Below are 21,952 nucleotides of genomic sequence, written 5' to 3'. Positions count from 1 at the left end.
GAAAGGGGATCATTTATCAGTGAGGTGAAATATTTGTTATCTACTTAAGATGGAATCACAAACACAAATTTATTTGGGATTTCTTGCCAATAGAAATACACAATATTGGCTACTAATAACTCAATGTATCTTTCTATTGCCACATGATAGCATAAAAATGTGTATATTCTTTTCTCAGTCAAGCAAACATGTTGAAATTAAATAATCCTTAAAGGCTTACTCATAGAAAAGAGAGGCAATATTTTGAATTGAATTGGCGAGGCATGATGAAGGAAAGGGAGCTAAATTAATCAATCCATCAAACAAATCAAAAATATTTCTGAAAATGCATTTAATTCCTGCTTTTTTCTTAAATCATTCCTTAATTCTTTTCTCTATAGTTGGTGAGACACTCAAAAAAATCCTGACTAACAAGCTAATAGAATCTATTCACTTTAAATGAATCCAGCACTAGTGAGGCTATTTCTAACAATAATAACTCCACAATAGTGGGTTAGAAAAATAACATACATATTTTCTTATTTGTTATTTGTTTTTTTTAATCAAGGAACAGCTTTAACAAGGTCTGTCATTCAGCTCTGAACTAAACAGTGAGATTACTATAACTGATATCGATAGGGATCTCTGTGAAAGTGGGAGATTGAAAAAAATACTGTGGATCCTTTCATTTATATATTTTTAAAGAAGTTTACCATGGACTGGAAAAAAAAGTCAACCTGGGACTAGACAGACTTCCCATTTCCTTAATCACCATAGTTTGAGCATCTGATTCAAATGGATGGGCTGGGGGGGGGGGGAGAGGCTTTGCAAGGTTGACAAATGTGTAAAAAAAGAAAGGCTATAGATAAAGTGAATGACTGGATTTTAAGAAATTTGAGAAAATTCTTGGAAGAGCTATGTGTTATTTTACTTTTGCAATTTATCTACTGTCTAGATAGCTATTTCTGTCTGTCTGTCTGTCTCTCTCTCCATCATATATACTGTACATATACATATGCTGCACATAGGTTTATGCATGAAAACTAATTTTATTATCAATGCCCTTACAATGCTAAAGGTTTTCTGAAAGAACCATTTCTTTACTAACTATAGAGGCCATGAGCATAGGCTCATCCAAGAAATGGGCTGTTCCATAGGGTGGAACCCTCACAAAGAATGCTTTCCACCAGGCATCATGTTCCTCTCATCATGCAGATGGAGATCCTTGATAGGTGCTCTCTGGCCAGATAAAGTTTTAAAAGCAGTGATAAGTAAAGCTATACAACTAGAGGTTATCAACATGCTAATTTCAATTTTAATGGGTGTATGGCATCTTCCAACACTTTCATGAAAATACTAAACAGAAAAAAGGAAAGGCCTGAGGTCTCATAGTACTCATATAAGGTAATATTTGAGGGTTCAACTTTTGTCTCAGCCACCACTTATTGGATAAGCACACTAAGGCTGGAGTCTAACCACTGTATTCTGGCACCTTCAACTCACAACTCCCAGGCAATCTGCATATGATGCCGTGGTTAACAAACACTGAGAAATCTAGGAGGACCAGGGTGATTACATTCATTCTATTCAAGTCCTATGAAAGTCCCATGTGGGGGACCAATGTGATTTCCACATAATATAGAAGCCTCAGTTCAAACTACCATGGATACAAATTTTGGTCCTGGCACTTTTTCAACATCCTTCCCAAAAAAGGAGATTTTGAGGACAGGATGGCAGTTATCCAGCAATATTCATTAGCAAGGTAGTAAGGATCCAATCCACATGTAGCAGAACTTAGATTACAGAGAACTCTGCCCACTCTTAGATAATTGAGAACTTTGTTCTTGGATATGCAAAAGGTCAAAGTTATCCCAGGTATCATCATACAGATCAGGGGTATCAAACTCGATTTCATTGAGGGCCGCATCAGGGTTATGTTTGATTTCAGGGGGGTAGGGTGGGCATGACCAGCTCAACATCACTCATGTCAGGAGCAGCGGTGGTGGCCCAAGCATTCTGCCAGCAAAAATGGGCTCCCGAGCTGCGTTTTCTGCTGTGACAGCCTCCTGCCAGCCTCTTCCAGTGAAAATGGAGCTCAGGCGGGCCACCTGTGGCCCTCCTGAGCTCCATTTTCCCTGGCAGAGGCATCATGGGCCAGTCTATTGCCGTTTCCAGGGTGGCCCTGTGAGCCAGATCTAAGCATTCCAAGGGCTGGATCCAGCCCCCAGGGCCTTGAGTTTGACACCCCTGATATAGATTCTATCCATCCAACTTCCATCTAGGAGTGAATGCAGTTTCCAGCTAGAGATATGTCAAAATTGAGTGTTTGTCCATGCAAGCATTAGGGAGTTGAACCTGATTTAATGGCATCTATGATTAATTAATTAAGGACAGATACAAGGTGAATTCATACTGTAACAACCACCACCACCAGCATGAATATTATAAACACCAAATACAATCATTTTTACTTTATACTGAAAATTGTAGATCTGAGACAAGACGGTATGAAAGAAATGCTGGATTTTCAAGATCAAGCCAATGATCTTCAGAATTTCCTTGGAACCAAAAGAATTAGAAGACATAATTTATTCATTGAACACATTTATATAGCTGCTCGTCTAACAAAGGAATTCTGGGCAGTGAAGACAAATAAAAACATCATCCAAAACGCATAAATTCATTACAAAAAAACTAGATTGAGGCCTTTAAAAATCTCACTATTGATAAAACAAATATGGTCATACCTGTGCTAAGATTCCATTAACATTTTAAACTCAATGCCCTGGGATGGGAGTAAAGGAAGTTTTCATGGCCTTCTGGGCGGCTACCAGGGTCAGTGCTGTCTATATCTCAGAGAAGACTATTCCATAAGACAGGTATTATGACAGAGAAAGCACATTTCATAGGGGCAATCAAGAGTCACTGATGAGAAATGAGACTCAGAGCATGCTCACTCTCTTATCCAGTGAGATCAGTAGAAACTGTTGGGTTCTAAAAGTAACCTAGCCTCATGCTGTTCAGGGCTTTAGAGGTGACAACCAGAACCTTGAACTGCACTTGGAAGCCTACCAGGAATCAGTGTAGCTCATGTAGCCTTGTCAGTTGGGTGTGCTATGACACCCAATATTGCATGTGCTAATGAATTCCACATTAGTTGAAGCTTCTGAATGCTCTTCAAGGGTAATCCACATAGACTGTACTGTATAGTCTTGTGACACAACTGGTCTACAAGATATATTTGTGGGAATGCTCTCCTGACCAGCTGCTCCTTGAACAGAAGCTGACTGGTCTAGAGTCTTAAATGCATTATTAGCTGCCTTCTCTGGCATAGAGGTTAATGAGAAGAAGTTCATCTGAAAAATGTAGCTCTACGGTATCACAGCATTATTGAAATGTCACATTTTAGATGTTTATGAAATATTAATGAAGAAAATTGAATAACTTAGTACTGGTTCTTATGTCTCAAATATATGAAAAACATTAATCATAATTTGTGGCAAAAATAGGAATACTACACTAGACATGTGTTCAGAATTCAACCTACCGTATTTTTCGGAGTATAAGACGCACCTTCCCCCCCAAAAAGAGTGTAAAAATTTGGGTGCGTCTTATACACCAAATATAGTCCCACCCACCTGCACCAGAGGTCAAAAACGCAAGACATAGAGGCAGTAATAGTCTGTGGCAATCCCTGCAGCCTGTAACAGCCGATTGGGGGTATTCTGGCAGTCTGATTCACCCACCAATCAGCTGTGCTGAATCAGGCTGCAATAAGTGCTGAAGTTGACCTGGCAGTAAATACAAACAAAACACAAGCAGTTTCACTTTCAGTTCTCGACTAAGCCAAGCTCCTTCCTATCTCGTTACTCACACAGCAAATTTCAGAGTCCATATAGCTGTCATTGGCTGACTTAATTGCTATGTCTATTCATTGGCTGACCTTGTTACCATGTGTCAGCTGGTAGGCAGAGGCAGATTGGCTGACCTTGTTACCAAGGATGCTGGTAGGCAGAGGCAGATTTTTTCCCCTATTATTTTCCTCCCCAAAAACTAAGGTGCGTCTTATACTCCAGAGCATCTAATACTCCAAAACTGTAGTACTTCTACACTGAATTACAAACTGTGGTTTCAATATAGCTTTATTATTTTACTAGTAGCTCACAGTATGTAGTATAATACCGATAGTCCTAGACTTACAAAAACAGTTGGGACTGGAATGTTGGACACAAGTGAGTCATTACATAACCAAACCCAATTTTATGACCATTTTTAACACAGTCAAGTGAAACACACAGTTGTTAAGCAAATCCAGTTTCCCGTTGACTTTACTTGTTGGAAACCAGCTGAGAAGGTAGCAAATCTCAATTGTGTGATCACAGTTCACTGCAGTGTTGCAAATGTGAGCAAGATGCCAAGCACCCAAATTGTGATTACATGATCATAAATCACTTTTCAAAGTGCCATCATAATTTCAAACTATGTTAAATGAACACTCATAAATCGAGGTCTGTATGACATATAATGATTCAGTGCTTGGCAAATTTTAAAATGCTCCATACATTCCAACTTAGATCATTTACAAATTGCCAGTTTATACAGTTCTTAAATGTATATTTTCAAAAGTACATTATTCTACTATTCTGCCTTAATCTAATTGGGACAACCAGGCACCTATACTATGATCATTTGTTCTATTTCTTTCATTCACACTTTATTTAGCGCTGTCTTTAAAAGACAAGGTAAAGCCAAAATAAATAAAAAAATTATACTGGAGATTGTCCTGCGATATGAAATTCACATGCATAAAAAGCATACATTGAATAGGAGCAACTTTTCAGTACAAATCAGGAATGATATCTCCAAAATAAGGGCTATACCTTGAGGGAAGAGCACTTGAAAAGGAAATTATTCAATGGCATATTGCTATTGGTCTGGCATCCTCTTGATCAAACATGTTTAGGAAATTTCACCGACAAATGTCCGCACGACAAATGCGCGCCGACAAAACCGCGGCGAAAAAACCGTGATGTTGAAATCGCGCCAACAGTGCACCGACAAAAGCACGCCATCAATAAACAATGCGAAAACAACGTAATAACCCTATCCCTAACCCTAACTGTAATCACGCTTTTGTGGGCATGGTTTTGTCAGCACGCTGTTGTGGGCGCGATTTCGCTGTTTTCTCACCGCAGTTTCGTCAGCACGCTTTTGTCGGGCGCGCATTTGTCGGGTCACGACAAAGAAAGCAGAATGAGTAGCAGATAGCTCGAACAGATAATAAGAGCAAAGACCTGCCTGGAAGAATGGAAGGAGAGGTGAGATCAACTGGAAGGGGAGGTGCTATAGCTCTTCTGACTCTGGGGGCTCAGCGGACTGCGAGAGCCTGGCTACCACCCGGGTCAAAGCCCTGTTTTCGGCCAGCAGTTGCTCATTCATCTGCCTCAAAGTGTGAATCTGTTTGAGCTGGTGAAGGTTCTGTAAAGTGAGATATGGAGGAGATAGACAAAGACAAAACAGAATATAAAAAGCACAGAAACGTGAATTCAATTGACAAGCGTGAGGGGGGAGGAAAAGAGCAGCAATGAGAGGTGGACAGCAGTGAAATTGCAAAGAAACTCAACAGCACACTGAAGTGTTAGAAACACTGAAAAGAAGCCAAAGACGCCGTTCCTTCTGCTCACTCTTCAAATTTAAGAGTAAATTCATCATCATGAAGTAAACAATTTTGTGGCTCTAAAAGCAATTAAAGAGAGACAGTTTGGTGTGGAGTTTAAGGCAACGTGTTAGAAATCCAGAGACCGTGAATTAGAGTCCTGTCTTAGGTACAAAGCCAGCTGGGTGACTTTGGATCAGTCACACTCTCTCAATCCTAGGAAGCAAGCAATGGCAAATCATTTCCATAAAAACCTCACCAAGAAAACTGCAGAGAATTATCCAGGTTATTGTCAGGAGTCAAAACTGGCATATGCATATGTGCACATATGTACACAAACTTGATTATACCTGTAATCAGGGCAATTCTAGGCATAACATTTTTCCCATTGTCAATTAATGAAAGATTGTCATCTAAGAGCTGGATGCAAAAGTTAAAGTGTCTTCATGAATCTCTTGATCTGACTCTTCCCATCAAAAGCAGCTTTGTATATTGAAGGAGCAAGAGCCAAAAAGTTTCAGAATATCTAGCAATATTTGAAAAGGAGAGTGAATTTGTACAAGTTAGTAAAATGCTTGTACAAGCTCTGAAATCTTTCAGTTTGTCTGTGCTGTGTTTATAATGCCCTTTCCAATTAAACGTTCAAGCACTAGGCATCATTTGGGTTGAATCTTTTAAAACACAAAATTTTAATTTTAAAATATGTGAATAGTTGAACCAACTTTATTAAGAAATACAAATAAAATTTGAAACCTTTATGTTCTTCAAAAAGTATTTATCATAATAAAGAGATTTCTAGGTTTATTTTTTTTAGAATTTTATAAAATTTAATTTAGGATATAACCTTTTTATAAGAAACTTTTTTTCTAAAAAGAAATATGTTCAAAATATGTTCAATAATATAGTTCCTCTAAAACAGTGTGGAAGTTGGAATGATGTTAAAAAAACTCTGAATACTTCAAGCAGCACCTACTTAAGCCACTAAACCTGTCTATGACAGATTTGTGTTATCTTAAGAAAATGAAAATGAGTTATTTATCTAATAACTCAAAGTGTAAATGAGGCAGAATGCAGAAATGCAAAACAATTTAAAAGACACTCACTATAATTATATTCTCTAGCATATTAATGCTAGAGAATATAATGCTAAATGAATGTTTATATCCAAAATAAATATATCCTTGCAATAACAATTTCCAGGGAAGTCACTATACAGTAAATCTAACATAGTAATCTTGCTTTTGGTGGTTTTTTTGGTGATAATTAGAATAGTTTATAAGGATATGTAGAAGCAACCAGTTTCCAAATTACAAACCATAACTCTAATTATATTCAATTACAGGCTCCTCCTCTTTATTATTTCTGCAATTTCAAAAACATTAACTAAATCTTGCTCCACATAAATAGCCATTTTATTTCATAATCCTAGAAATCCCCAAACAGCCATGATTTAGGCTAATCTTCAAAGCCACTCATGCTCAGCAGAAATGCATCTGAACATTTGTGCTTCTTACTCTTTTATTTTTAAAGCACTCTCTGTTCTGCCAAGGATATGATCAGATAAGAGATAGCCTAGCCCACAGCTGGCATAGTGAGAGTGGCAAGAGGCTCAGAAGAGACTCTTCCTAGGCTGTAATGGAGATGGGGAAGGGGAGGAATTATACTTTCAGTCTTGCAAGATTGATGCCAGTTTTGCAGGGTAGATCAGATAGGAAGCACAATCAGATGAACTAATTCTACTTAATTTAAAGTTACATTGCCAAAACCTCGCAAGTCTGACAGAACTTGCCTCTTACCCCACCCACTATTCACCTGCTGTCTCTTATCTGACCATTCCCCTGAACCATCTTTTGGCCTAATCTCCCAAAGTCTTTTCCACATACCATCACAGCAATTCACATGTAATTTACTGCAATGTGTGTGGGAGAGACAGATTCATTTTCCTGTTGGGTGATGGCAGTATACAAATCTGCCATGCATTCAATTCTGTTGAAATTAGAGGGGAAAAACTGTTTTACCTGGAGTTTGCAACCTCCTCCTCCCTACCACAATTTTTAGCTCACCTTTATTTTGATAGATACCTGCTGAACAGTAGCAGCCTAAAATTCTGTTTTATATGTACTGGCAGTCCTTTTTATCTATTAGACGTATCTCTCAACTTTGTATTAGAGGAGGGACTGTATGACAGGTTTTGAATTGACTTTTAAAAGCACCTTGCACTACCTCTGAATGTTTCAGAACATTCCTTTGAAACTGTGGTTGGCATCAGTGGTGGGTTGCAGATTCCATTCCAACTGGTATGGTTGGAACGGGCTTGCCGGTGTCCATGTGGATGCACGTGCGCACACGCACACAGTGCATGCATGCGTCTTGGTGCTTCTGTGAGCCTCCACAATGCTTCAGCTGTTCAGCGGAGCATCGCGCAGGCGCTGTACATGCTGTGCGCGGAAGCATTGAAGATGTAAAAGGACGGTAAGAAGAGAGGGTGGCCGGATGGGCCCTCCGGAGCACCGTACCGGAACGGTATACGGTGCTCCGGGCTGGCTCTGGTACACCCATTCCGGGGCATACTGCCTGCAACCCACCACTGGTTGACACCCATTAGAGTAGCCTTAATCTACTCTGATGTAAAACTATGAAGCACAAACCATTAAAATCACAATATATGTAGTTCCGCAAGCCACAATCTTTTTCCTATTATGCCGAGGAATATTGGTAACAAACAGCCTTAAGAGTTTTATGACACTGCTTGAATCAGATATCGGTTTAGTTTTTTATGTCCCTTTGTAAGCGAGCTGCAGACAGTAAGGAAAAAAAAGTTGTTATACAACAGAGTAGGAATGTGATTCAAAAGTGAGCTTTTTGAAAACGTATAAGCCTAAATGAAATAACAGCATTGGCAAGACTGAGGTAAAATGTAAGTATATTTGCTATATTAAGTCAAGGTGACTCTAGTACAAAAAGAAACTGCAGACAGATATAGCATATGGTGCAAGAATGGATGTCATTCAAAAGACGTAGGCACGATGAAATTGTCTTTATTATTCTCTCTCTGTCTCTCTGTCTGTCTCTGTCTCTCTGTCTGTCTCTTGTCTGTCTGTCTGTCTGTCTGTCTGTCTGTCTGTCTGTCTCTCTCTCTCTATCACACACACACACCAGTGGATACTATATTTGTTGAAAAAGTTACCTCAATAAATAACTCATGAATAAGGCCATCAGGCCCTTTCATAACTTCACACATACAAGTCATGTGTTTTAAAACATTCCAACATAGATTCACCACTATATACTTCATCTCACATTAGTAAGAGGTGGAACGTCCACATTTACAGTAGGTTATTTTAAAAGTCTTTTTTTAAAGAAAAAAAACATTTGCTAGTTATACGGTAGGAAGGCACAATGTAACTATAGCAGAATCCTGATATTTCTTCTAATATTGCACGTTATCAACAACATATCAAAATACATTCCCATTTCAATTCTTTAAGAGTTCATCTATAAATACATTCAATCATGTGGAATGATGTATATCAAGTTAGGTGATGCTGTCCTTCTCTTGCAGCTGGATTGTAATGTGAGCTACTGAAATGTTTTCTTTTAAAGAGACAGAGTTCAATTTAAATTGAGCTCAGCTTAAAAAAAAAAAAACCATACAGTAAAATCAGTTTAAGTGTTTCCTTTAAAGGTTTTTCTGCAACTGGAACCATCTCTATTAAGTCAAGAAATTGCTTTCCTCGCTATCATATTTTTAAAGGTTCAGGAATTCGTATTCTTGAAACAAAAATATTTCAGAAGCTAAGAAATCTGAAATTTCCTCTTATATAATAGGAAAATAAGTACCAGGAGACAAACAAAAGAAAGGCACAAATACCATATTTTCGGAGTATAAGACGCATCTTTTCCCTCAAAAAAGAATCTGAAAATCTGGGTGCGTCTTATACACTGAATACAGCATTTTTTGTCTCCCGAAACCCTTCACCAAAATGGCCATACATAGCTTTTAGAAAGCTTTCAGAGAGCTCCTGGGGGTTGGGAGGGCAGAAATGAGCAAAAAATGAGTTGTTTTTTTTAAAATCAATTTTGCCCCCCAGCCCTCAGGAGCACTCTATAAGCCTCCTAAAGACTATCCATGCCCCTTTTTTGACAAAAAATGGGCCCATTTTTCACAAAAATGGGCCATTTCTTGCTTGCTTTTGCCCCCCCCCCATCGCCCGGAGCACTCTATAAGCCTCCTAAGGGCTATTCATGCTCTTTTTAAAACAAATGGGCCCATTTTCAGATTTGCAGGGTATAGAAACTTTTTTTAAAATTTGCCTCTTCAAAACCTTGCTGCGTCTTATACTCTGAAAAATACGGTACCTATTGTGTAGGCATGCAGTGTTATCCTATAAAATCAGATTTATCAGGCCACTAAGGGCAGCATAATATATCACTTCAGCAATCAGAAATTGCAATAACAGGAGAATGACTGTTTTTCAGAGCAGGTGTTTGGAGAAAGGTGTATTAAGCAAGAGTAGATACTTTAGAGGACAATTTCTGCTACAACATTCAAGCACTAAGTAGCTTTTTGTTAAATCTGAAAAGAACTGAAAGCCCAATAAAGAAAGAAGAAAACCAGAAGCCTGACAATATCCTATCAACGAATCCACTGATATCAAGAGACTTTTTCCCAAATTGTGACATGGACTAGGCATATTTCAAGACTAGGGGTGATGATGAGAGGGAGGGCAGGGAGGGAGGGAGGGAGGGAGGGAGAATGAATTATGCAGGAATAATTTGCCCTTTGGGATCAGGTCTACAGCTTGGTAGTTTGAGACCTGAATGTTGTGAGATGGAGTAGCTCCTGTCACTTGTCATGAACCTAGCAGTCAAAAGCATGCAAATGCGAGTAGATGAATAGGTGCTGCATATAAGCACTGCGAAGATAACAGTGTTCTATATTTAGCCGTATGTTTTGTGCAGCGGTGTGATGTCATGTTGGCCAAATGATTGCAGAAATGTCTCCGGATAACATTGGCTCTTTGGTTTCAGAAAAGGGAGATGAGCACCGCCCTCTAAAGCTGGTGACAACTAGTGAGGTAAAACCTGTGAGGACACCCTTACCTTTACCTTTTTAATAGTTCCTTTGGAGGAGGAAATGGATGCAGGATTGTTTTGTTTTGTTTTGGTGTATCTAAAAGTTTGAATGATCTTTGAAAAAAAAAATTGATGTGCTTCTATAGTTTTTTGAGCAGCTGGTTCCATTATAAAACAGCATGTTCTAACTTGGTCATTTAGAGAGTATAAAGATTGAGTAAAGTTTCTATATAAAGATATTCTGGGTACATTTCCAAAATTCCTACATTTCCAAAAGCTAGGGTTCATGAAGACTGGACCTCTTAAGATTATTTATAGAAGCCTCCATGCTAATTAAAGAAAAAAAATCTTCAGTTTATGCCAATATCTCAGAAAACAGAAACCTGACTAGTAGATATACATTTGAGAAGAGCCAGGACTGGCATCTCCAGTATTTAAATAAAATCCCTTGATATTTTTCCCATCCACAAGAGAAAGGGTGACAGATCAAGTGCACCTCTGTCAACAGCTACTGGCTGGAAAACAGGTGAAAAGGTAGACAGACATTTCTAAAGACAGCAAAGGGACAACATACAACCTTTGTCATCATGACTTCTGTTTGGTAGTTTTGATAGCTTCATGTTGTACAAAACATGGACATTATCACATTATTACTAAAACATCTTCAACATCTCTCTGTTTGTTTCTGATCCCAATTCGAAGATACAGATTTTAACTGTAGAGATCCTGTGGGAGGTACTTACTAAAGTGCAGCCCTATGACTGGGAAGACCAAATTTCCATTATGAGATTTGGCCAGTTGCTCTTACTTTACTCAGGCCACCTAATATGTCCTTATTGGACACCTATCCTTATTGTAAGGACAAAACAAAAGATTCATACATAAACTGCCTTGAGCTGAAGAAAATGTGGGATATCAAATAAACCAACAGAACATATATGATATGATATATTGGAAAGATGCCTGTTTTTACATGTTCCCATTCACATAATTAAATCTGAGACTTTGCTTAAGATACCATCTTTACTGAGGTATATTAAGTGGGCAGTCTTGGAACAGGACTTTTATGAAAAAGTTCCTCAAATGAGGTCACATGGCTCCTACTTTTTAACACTTTTTGCTGCAATAGAACTTTATAAATTATGTTCTTTCTACAATTTTATAGCTACACTTTTAATGTTGCTTTCAATTTCAGTTTGCATACTTTCAGTTTAAATTTTAGATTTGTTTTTAAAGTTTTGTAATCTGCCCTGGAAAAATTTGTTTTGAAAGGTGGATTATGAACTTTTCAAATATTTAAATGTATACATTAGCATTTTATAATTATGGTGAGGTTGGTTGACATAGAATTTTAAAAAGTGACTCTAAAAAACAAACTCTGAAACCTCCCAACTCTCTGAATCCTCAACGATATTCCATTTCACATAAAATCTGAGGTAGGGATCCTTACTGTGGAATCATGCTTCACCCAAAACAAGTGTTCATAACTTTCATACATAATTACCAATTATATATTTAATTTATGCAGTAATTAAGGATAGAGAAAATACATGTAGCAAAGGAAATTCAACTAAATATTATTAGTAATAATTTCAGAAGACACAATGAATTTCTTGCAAGGCAATTGGATATTGGCTCTGTTCAATGTCAATACCATTGAGACGTACGTTTTAATATATTGATGCTAGGTTAAAATGTTCAAATTACATTATTCCCATATATTTTAATATGTACCAAATTTATATATGAATAATTGTGGATACTGACCCTGGATATCATAGTAACAATATATGTTAAGACACATACACACACACACATATGTGCATATGTATGTAAGATCATATAACAATCAAAGTCAATGTTTCCCAAGTGTAGTAGCAATTTTCTGCCATTGGCCTTTAATACCCAGAATTTGCCTTTCGGCATGGCCATTGTTAAGAATACTGGGAGTTGAAGGCCATACATCTAAAAATTGCCAGGACTGGGAAACATTAAGTTTCTAGGTGCATAAACCACAAAACATTGCTTAGTAACTTATCTATCTTTTAAAATACCCAAAATGATTGTTTATATTTAATGCACTTAAAATTATTGATAAGAAGTTTCATTTACTATGTAATAGCACTAAATCTAGCCTTAAAGCTGCAATTCTTATGAGTCTTCCAAATACATATACCTAAAACAGTAATATCTAAGGCTTATTTTAATCTTTCATTTACCATTGGTTTTTGGAAACAGCTTCTTGTTTATTTATTTATTATTTATTTATTAAATTTATACATATTTATAATTCTACAAATAATAGAACTATTGCATTTCCAGAGAACATTTCTCCACTAAAACTATGGAAAACATTTTTGATAATATGAACTGATCTCCTTCCCAGTGCTTCATATTAAAAGAATCAATCAAATAGGAATAAAAGCTTCATTTTTATAAATCATAAGAATTCAGGTATATCCAAAGGCAAGGCATTTGAACAAGGAATGTAATAAGAAGGACTAAAACATTTGTCTTGCAAGGAGGAAAGTCTTTTACAAGTAAAATACTGTTTCAACTTTTAATTAACATTCAGTTGAATCAGTAGGCCAGTATTAGAAAGGATTAGAGGGAATCGTTAGTAGCCAAGTTTAAACACAATACAGGCACAGATAATGATGTTTTGATAAAAATGTTGCAGAATAGATTGCACCAAAATTTGGACAAAAATATTAGAAAATGCTTCCAACTCAACCAGAAAAGCATAAGGATACCAATTAGCTAGCACTGCTATTTTGAATGAGTGAATTTAGTTAGAAGATTTGAACAAGATTTTAATTATGATTAATGCTATTCCTACACTGCAATTTAAAAGATGCTGCTGGACTTAGAAAATGGCAAATAAATGATACATTTTATTACCTTCATCTCTTCTTCCATTTCAGAAAGTTTCCGTTCAAGGATTCGTTTTTCCTGTTCAGGAAATATTTTCACAGTGATCATCTTTCATGAGATTTGAGAAAGTACAAGAAATCTCATAGGCTTAAGGGTTTTCAAACACAATATAGTCCTACTCCAAGGCAAAAACATTTGTGCCATATAATACTTCCCCTTTCTCAACTCTTATTCCTATTATTCTTTCCTGTTTCTTTCAACCCCAACTTTGAACAGACACACTAGCTGTGTTCTTTCAGTTTTTGATTCTATTTGTTTCTTCACATAACTGCACACTCAGACCAAATCTAATTTCCACATCTCACTGACAAGATAGGTTTTTTGTACTTAGATAACAAAAATGACACTGAAAAGGGCCAAATTCTTGCCCCAAACAACTAGATATTTTATTTAAATAATGGGAGCTATGCACTGGACATACCATTCCATTCCATAACAAACAATACCAATACCAGTGACAGACTCAAGAATCAACATCCATCTTTTTCTTCAGAGAATAGCAACAAAAAAGAAAGTGGGTGGAGAGAATTAATTTATAGCCCATAGAGTTTTCATGTCATTTTGGTAAGAATGGATATTAGGCACACTACAAGACTATTAAAAGTCTTGTGTACTGACAGGCCATGGAAGAAACAGAACTTTGTTACTGATGAGGCTTGAAAATAATTATGTAACATATATTAAGCATATGTTTTACCTGTAGATCTGAACAACAAGTAGTTCTTGATTTACGACCACAATTAGGACAAGTAATTCTGGTCATAAGTCAAGTCACCAGGGTGCAAATCCATCTTAAACAACAAAGATTGGCAAAAAAAGTCAGAAATTGTGATCATATGTCCATGGAACACTACAACTGGTTGTAAATGTGTGCCAAATAGTCAAATTGTGATCATGTGACTGAAGATGGAGTGATGGTTGTAAGTTTCAATTCAGATGATAACTGACATTTCCAGAGCTTTGTTAAATAGTTGTTAAACAAGGACTATTTGTATGCTGAAAAAGTTTTTTCAAACAATTATTCTCCAAAGTAACCCTTTCAAGTAATTGGAATATCAGATATTAATGCTGTACTTCAATGTATTTTTAACACTTTTGAAACAAATAATTATTCTTACTTCAGGTTTTCAAAATCAAAATGTAATCAATAAATACTCTATTTGTTATATAGCATTAACTGCCATATAATCAGAACTATGTCTAATATATAATGTTATATTGATCAAACTGCAAAATCCTGGCAGTTATAATGAACTTTTTAAAAAATAAAATGCTTTAAAATTAATAAAAATATCAGTAAGCTAGCCTGAGAGCTTATTGTCTAAGCATAAGTATCAGCTACCATTTTTTGAGGACAAGCCCTATTCCCCACCACCCTAAACCAATTAGGAAAGCAATTTCCAGCCGTTGTACCATGTATTCCATTACAAATAGCATATAGCATCTTTTGTGGCTAGAAGTGGTGTTGTCAAATTCATTTGTTGAATTTTACTTCACTGTAAACAACCACCTCCACTCCAATTAGCTACTGTGTCCTGTGGCAGGTTCTACACAATGGATACCCTGGGCTATCCTCCTCTCCAGAAAGTAGGAACTTGAGATTCCCCCCCCCCCCTAATTTTATTCTACCTGCTCTCCTCCTTAGTTCTACTCTATTCATCTGCCTGCTCTTAGTATGTCTAAATCCTTAACAATTATGAATAAGGGTAGAAAAGGAGCCAAAGAAAAGAATGGTCAGGTTGCTCTGGGCCTTTTCCTTAACAATTTAACTGTTATATCAGTGAAAAGCTGAAACTTTTTTTTACAAATTCACCAATTAGCCAAAGAAATGGTAGATTTTCCCCTCCCCCACCTTTTCTGGATAAGGTGAAATTTATTAGTGCTCTATCAGTTTCCCCTTCTAGTCAAGTGACAAGAATGGAAAAATGGTCCCTCTTTTCCTTCACCACCATATCCGTCACACCATATAGGAAGGGAGAATAAAAGGGTGAGTTTGTAGAAGATGTTCCCACAAAATCGGACAGAACACCATGCTGTCAATAAAGAACAAAGGACTGAAATCTGGAAAGCAATTTCTTCAGCTGCCTTCATTTCCAAACAGTTTACACAGAGAGCAGCCAAATAGCTTAAGATGCAGTGTAGAAATATTTTGAGAATTCAGTAAGTAACTTCAGGGGCCAGATATTATCCAAAAATAATTGGATGCTTTTGGAATCTTTTGTTAGGAAAAGAATGCTCTTTCTGTTTTGCTGCTTGGTTTTAAAAATATTTATACAATCCAAGTACGATTCTGAAAACCAGTAAAGACATACCCTTTTTTCCATCTCAAGCATACTTGAACGATCTGAAGTTTTCTCCTGTTTCTGCTATTTAAAACAAACAAACAAACAAACCACTTAGTTACAAAGTAATAATTTTTGCAATATTGTTTAAAACAACAATCAAGTATTTATTAGAAATCCAGAGCATACAAAGAGTATTGCACTCAGTGTTTTTTCAGGAATTATTAATTCTCTTATCAACAATAATAAAACTTTTTTTTAATTTCCTGCTTGTTTTTTTTAGTACATGATTTCCTAGAGTTTCTTCACCTGAGCTAGTTTGTCCATTTTTGACTTAATATCTGCGAGTTCCGTCTGGGCATCTTGCAGTTTAGATTTCAGTTTCTGGTTTTCAGACAGGGCACTCTCATAGAGCTAAACAGAAAAAAAAGAAAACAAAATTGGAATTTTACCTCAGTATTGGATAATATTCCACCTATTGAACAATCGATGGTGACTTATTGGAGAATGATAGCTTGCAAGACTTGCTATTCCAGATCCTTTAGAAGAGCAAGGTTTACAGCTCAATTAATTTTAGAAGAGCAAGTTTTACAGCTCAATTAATTTTCAGTCAACATCTTCAGGTAACTGTATAATTTCATGAGACCCCTGAATCACTCCAGGCACATCTTTTTAGTTCATGTGGAATGAAAGCATGGACTAAAAGTACTTATCATAGCAGACTTTGAATGTTACCAGATACAATTCAGTTTAAAGTGATTATTTGCACATTATTTAATATACCATTTTGGTTATTGATCGTCCAAGTAAACTAAATATATGCTCAAATGCAACTTGGAAAGTTCTTTAAAAAATTTGACATTATATTCAAAATTTACACCAACCTTTACTTATTCCATACAAAGGGAACCGAATCAAAATCAACAGCTCCATTGAAAAGGCAAACATAGAAATGCAAATACAGTTATTTGTCATACAGTCCACACACTTTATTAAACTTGTTTGAAACTGGACTTTAACATCATTTTCTTGATATATTTCTATTTCTGTATTTTATTGGGGCTTTAAATCTGTATTACTTTATTAGTTTCTTCCCCAATGGTTTCCAGCTACATTCAAAACGGCTTTGTATTAACTGATAACAAGAAAACAGTGGGAATTAAAGAAGGGCTCAAGACAATCTTATCTAGTGATACAAAAAGGGTCATGTGAGAACTGGATATGCCTGCAAACATCCTCTTCGCAATTCCCAAAGACTTCCAAGTGGGTAAGTTGAATATTTTGTATTTGACACTGGGAAAGGTTAAGAAGAAAATAACCTCTTAATGTTCTGATTCCCTATTTAAATCTCTTTATCACCTGCCTCCCATGGTACCTGATTCCCCTCGGCATGTGGCTATTGAGGTAGTGAGAGACACCTAGCACAGGCTTCAAATGAAAAGAAAGAAAAAGAAAAGAAAAATTTGGCTCACCTTTTTATAATCCTTGCTACTATCATCTTCTGTTCTGCTGCTGAGCGCGGCTCTTCTGGTATAGGCACTGGTGCGGCCTGAGGATCGATCGCTATAGGTGTCACTAGTGCCAGTGCTTGAACTTGCTGAATCCAGCCTGAAGTTAAATATGGTTTAAAGCAGCTTCATTCACTTTCAAAACCATTTACAACTTCACAGGAAAAAAAGTTCTTATAGAAGAGATACTCAATGGAATGACAAAAGAATAACAAACTGCTCAAAGTAATTTACCTGTAACCTAGCAGGGGTAGAAGTGAAAGAAAGAAACGTTCATTCAAAACTGAAAGAATATAATATTAGAAAGACAAAGGAATTCAGGTGAAAGATGACCATGCTGGTCAGATAAAAGATAGTAGTCATGAAAATAAATACAGGTAGTCCTCGACTTACGATCACAATTGAGCTCAAAATTTCTGTTGATAAGTGTGACATGTGTTAAGTGAGTTTTGCCTCATTTTACAACCTTTCTTGCCATAGTTGTGAAGGGAATAGGTTATAGGTTAGGTTTATTTCACTTTTATGCCGCCCTATTCCCAGAGGGACTCAGGGCGGCTAACAAACCACGGGGAGGGAATAATACAACAAAAAACAAGGACAAGTGAACAAAATACAAAGACAATTTAAAAGCAATCAACAGCCACACAATTCGAGCGGGGATGGGAACTCATCAGCCCCAGGCCTGTCAGAACAGCCAGGTTTTAACACTTTGCGGAAAGCCTGAAGGGTGGTGAGGGTCCGGATCTCCACGGGGAGCTCGTTCCAGAGGGCCGGAGCAGCCACAGAGAAGGCCCTCCTCTGGGTGGTCGCCAATCGGCATTGGCCGGCGGATGGAATTCGGAGGAGGCATAATCTGTGGGATCTAATAGGTCTTTGGGAGGTAATTGGCAGCAGGCGGTCTCTCAAGTACCCAGGTCCAATACTATGAAGGGCTTTATAAGTGACAACTAGCACCTTGAAGCGTATCCGGAGACCAATAGGCAGCCAGTGCAGTTCGCGGAGGATAGGTGTAATGTGGGTGTACCGAGGTGCACCCACAATCGCTCGCGCGGCTGCATTCTGGACAAGCTGAACTCTCCGAATGCTCTTCAAGGCTGCCCCATGTAGAGCGCGGAATCTGGCTTCCCCATTGATTTTACTAGCCAAAAGGTGGAATAGGTGATTACATGACTTTAGGACACAGCAAAGTATAAGTGTGAAAAAGGTTATAGGTCAATTTTTTCAGTGCCGTTGTAACTTTGAACGGTAACTAAATGAACTGTTGTAAATTGAGGACTACCTGTATTAAGCCTCCTGGCTATAGTTCCATAAGCAGTTAAGAAGAGGCAATTAGATGATATAAATAGATATCATTTAATTTTAGATTAAAATAGATGATAGATAGATGGATGGATGTTCTAAAAAAGCATGAATTCTGAAAATCTTACCTGGAGAGTCTTTCATGCTGTAAATAGATATAAAAGAAGCTCAGATTAGCAGTGGCAATAAATAGTTTTAGCATTATAGCTGGAAAGCTGAAAATATGATTATGAAAGGAAATGACAAATAACATAATTCCAGCAGCACAATATCTCTGAAATTCATTTATAAAATCTTTGAACTATTAAAAAATATTGCAAAATACTGCAATATACCAATAATAGCAGATATTTCTGGCAACATCAGGATAACTGTGGTTAGACTAAAGCATCAACATGAATTTTAAAGAAAGTGTTTAAATGGAACATATTTATATTAAATAAATGCAGAAGTGCAGTATTAACTGAAGATCTTTTAAAAGGTTGAAATCTCATTCTTATATGACTAACTAGCATACAGTCTTACAGTTAAGCATTTGTCATTTGTTACAGAAGATGAAACACATATTCACATTCAGATAAGTACACTATTCTTTCTGGAGATCTAATGTCTAATGCCAAAGATTTTTCCATATATACATATACATATACATATACATATACATATACATATACATATACATATACATATACATATACATATACATATATATATATATATATATATATACACACACACACACACACACACACACACACATATATATGTGTGTGTGTGTGTTTTTATTTGTGCTGATAAATAAAGGGAGACTTTATATATATATATATATATATATATATATATATATATATATATATATATATATATATATATATCTCAAAAGATCATATTTGTCAAAGTAAGTGGTTTGTTTTCACATTAATTATATAAATAGTTATAGAAAAATCTATGAGCATTTATCTACAAGAGAAATCTTTATGCACATGCAGAGATATTTTCATAAATAACTGAAAAACAGTCTTTTATCTTTTCTGATAAATTCTGAGGTAGTGTTTGTATATTATTAGTTCTTTAATGTAATTTTTTAATCAAAATTTTCATGTTTTTCATCTTAAGCAAATCACATTCTGTATTTTAAATAGAAAATGTACTACAGTTAATGTTAACTTAAGCAATGTTTATCACATTCTGATGTGCAGCTGCTGTTATTTCTTTTCAACTCTGAAACAGAACTTTAAAAATTTCTGTACATACTATAAAATTGACACCAAAGAAAAATATGCTCTAAACTTTTATTTATAAACTGAGTAACTTAGAAAGCAATTATATAAGATAATCTAGGCTTTAGGATTCAAAGCCAGATTAGCTTTCTAAATTTCATACTCAACTTAAATTTATACAGTAAATTATTTAGAAGTAAAACATCATTTTATGCAGTTTTAAAAGTCATGTTTATTTTAACAAACAAATTGTTTGCCATCAACATTCCATTATCCAACATTTGGATATTTTTCTGACAATGGCTCTAACAAGTTTTGCTGCTTAGAATAACTTAATACAGTTCACCATTATTTTGTATGAATCTTAGCCCAAGTTTCTTTTTCCAAAAATAGACAAATGCAGAGGTATATGAAAACTCATATCTATGCTTAACAAAATAAAATTATTTTTAATGAAAGTTTTCCATAATATGTCAAATACGGAGATTATCCACTTGAAGTATTATAATGTAAGTACTTATATTCTACAAAGCAAAATAATAGCATCTAGCCATCCTTGTTTGGGCTTGCAAGTTAAACTGGACTGAGGCTGGTTAGGACTTGGTTGGAAGATCACAATAGAATTCCTTTCTAGCTGTAAACTACACTGGGAAGTAAAAAAAAAATATTCTGGAAGAATGCAGCAGGAAATGATTTCTGTTATGCAGAAAATGGCATGGATAGGACCAGGTAGCTGCCAATCAAGCACCACTAGGGAGATTTTACTTAGAATACTTTCAAACAGAAAAATTATCAAAAGAGGAAGCATAATTCCAATCGAAGTACTGAGGCAGGCTAGTTTTCTCAAATAACATTGCTTTGAAGTATCTTCTCTGTGTAAATATGCAGCATTCATCTATTTAAGAGGAGTACACTGCAAGGACTGTATTTACTCAAAAGAAAGAGAATCCTGCATTTCCAGCAGCTTTCCTGTTTATTCTATTATCAGTACATCTCCTATTTTAAAGACAAATTGTAGGAAAAAATAATCTTTCAGGCAGACAAAGTTGGTATATTGTTCTCAAGCCTATCATGTATTCAAATATAAATATAAATATAAAAAAAGTCTGTGTGAGTGTATGCATATGTATAATTTATAATTTCTATGATTGAGGAATAGTAGATATGGCATCTTTCCCCAGTAGTATTTTACTGAAAACATATGTCCAGTTTTACAATTTAATTAAATACTTTTTGAGCATTACATGACAATATAGTTTAGATGCGATACAAAGAGAAATCAGTACACAGTTACAGCGAACAGAATGAAATAATTTCTTAAAGCAAGGGCTTTAATGCTGACCACACTTTTCAGGAATTATGTTCATTGAAACAGAAAGAATTGTAACTTAGCTTTTGCCAAATTAGTCAAGTGAATAAAAAAACCTACGTAAATCACAGGAAATTATTTGACCTTTCCTATAGTACCCATTGGAAAGCTGTAACCTCTTCTGTACTTGTAATCCTTACCAGTACTTGGTTTGTTTTTATCCCACATAAACCACAATTGCATAACAATGTTTTTAAATCTAAAGATGAGACAAGAATAAGTTTCTGTGTTGTAGACTACTTTTTTATTTAAAGCCAACTCTCTACTTAATGCAGCATTGTTAACGGATGCATTTTAATCAAAACGCCAAAGCAGCTTGCATGGAAAATTGCTTACAGGTTTTCTCAAAGAAAATAAAAGGCAAATATTAATTTTGTATGGCAATTAGAACGTTAGGTAAAGAAAATAGACCTTTCCTTATTTGTTTTGGTGCCTTCAAATCAGTCTAATTTCTGACAAATGTGTGGACAAGTTTTCTTTACAAAATTTCAAAAGTGGTTTAGCATTGCTTCCATCCTAGGACTGCGAGGTAATGACTGGCCCAAGGTTGCCCAGCTGGCTTCGTGCCTAAATGGAACTAGAAGTCACACTCTCCCAGTTTTTAGCCTGAGACCTTTAATCACTAGGGT

The 21,952-nt window shown here is 36.1% G+C and overlaps 1 protein-coding gene across 1 annotated transcript in view; it reads right to left on the bottom strand.

Annotated features, from left to right (window-relative positions):
* Positions 1–21,952, bottom strand: part of PPP1R12B (protein phosphatase 1 regulatory subunit 12B) — a 121,966-nt gene that overhangs the window by 6,315 nt on the left and 93,699 nt on the right. The window contains 5 exon segments of the mRNA XM_032217511.1: positions 13,613–13,663; positions 15,958–16,011; positions 16,237–16,341; positions 17,400–17,535; positions 18,863–18,879. Of these exon segments, the coding sequence (XP_032073402.1) occupies positions 13,613–13,663; positions 15,958–16,011; positions 16,237–16,341; positions 17,400–17,535; positions 18,863–18,879 (363 nt within the window).

This window comes from Thamnophis elegans, chromosome 5, assembly GCF_009769535.1.
Source record: "Thamnophis elegans isolate rThaEle1 chromosome 5, rThaEle1.pri, whole genome shotgun sequence".
NCBI classification, from domain to species: domain Eukaryota; kingdom Metazoa; phylum Chordata; class Lepidosauria; order Squamata; family Colubridae; genus Thamnophis; species Thamnophis elegans.
Note: the sequence above shows the minus strand (reverse complement) of the source record. Positions and strands in the feature narration are given on the sequence as shown.